The sequence below is a fragment of the Eimeria mitis genome, genomic scaffold (assembly GCF_000499745.2).
Source record: "Eimeria mitis Houghton genomic scaffold, Emh_scaff3790, whole genome shotgun sequence".
Classification (NCBI taxonomy): Eukaryota; Apicomplexa; class Conoidasida; order Eucoccidiorida; family Eimeriidae; genus Eimeria; species Eimeria mitis.
The window spans coordinates 3,674-4,698 of NW_013572125.1; the positions used below are offsets into that span (position 1 = coordinate 3,674).

Here is a 1,025-nt window from a genome sequence, read left to right on the forward strand (position 1 = left end):
AGCAGCTGCTGCTGCTGCTGCTGCTGATCGAGGCAGCAGCAGCAACGCGCTGCTGCGACGAAAGGTAATGTGGTTTCTGCTGCTGAGTGCTTCGGTGGGGTTGCTGCTGCAGCAGCTGTCGGAGAGAAACCAAAGAAAAACAACAGAGCTAGAGCTGCAGCAGCTGCCTTCTCTCTCCCAGCGGCTGGTGCGGGCCCGGGAGGGGCCCCAAGACAATGATTTATTATGGGGGTTGCTGCCGCCTAGCTGCCGACAGCAGCTGCAGCAGCAGCTGCAGCAGCAGCTAGCTGACGCAGAAGCAGAAGAGGTTAGGCTTTTGTTTGAGTTAGATAGATTGAATATGCAGAGAGAACTAAAAGAGCAGCAGCAGCAGCAGCAGCGGCAGCAGCAGCAGCAAAGGCTAGAAGCAGCATCGCTCACACACCTAGGAGAAACAGGTAAACAACTATCTGAGCTTCGTGCTGCTGCTGCATGCGCTAGGCATGCAGTAGCGGGGCTGGAAGCAGCAGCAGATACAAAAGCAGCAGCAGCAGCAGACACGCTGCAGCAGCTGCAGCAGAGACAGAAGGCACTGCAGCAGCAACTACAAGCAGCAACAGAAAGACAGCAGCAGGTGCAGCAGCTATTCGAGCAGCAGCAAAGCATTGCTGCTGCAGCAGCACAGCTGCAGCAGGAGCTGATAGAGGAGCTGCAGCAGCCGGAGACAGACCCAGTGCAGCAGCAGCAGAACCAGCAGCTGCTGCAGTACATTGAGCAGCAGCAGCAGCAGATGCTGGAGCAGCAGCAGCAGCAGCTAGGAGAACAAGCACAAGCTAACCTAAAAAAAGAAATAGATAAACTCACCAACGAGCTAGCTGAGGCCCGCGTGCGGCTGCGAGACATCAACAGCAAGTGGTGGTTCCAGCGCCAGCAGCAGCAGCAGCAGCAGCAGCAGCAGCAGCAGCAGGAGCGGGATGGTGTATTGGGGGAGCTGGGTGGCGGCGGGGAGGCTGCAGACCAGCAGCAGCAGCAGCAGCAGCAGCAGC

General features: G+C 57.8%; 1 protein-coding gene across 1 annotated transcript in view; it reads left to right on the plus strand.

The window, feature by feature from the left end:
• EMH_0069540 (uncharacterized protein) overlaps positions 1–1,025 on the plus strand; it is a gene marked incomplete at both ends in the record, with an annotated part of 3,201 nt that overhangs the window by 1,976 nt on the left and 200 nt on the right. The window contains one exon of the mRNA XM_013498879.1: positions 1–1,023. Within this exon, the coding sequence (XP_013354333.1) occupies positions 1–1,023 (1,023 nt within the window). The remainder of the gene's footprint in view (positions 1,024–1,025) is intronic.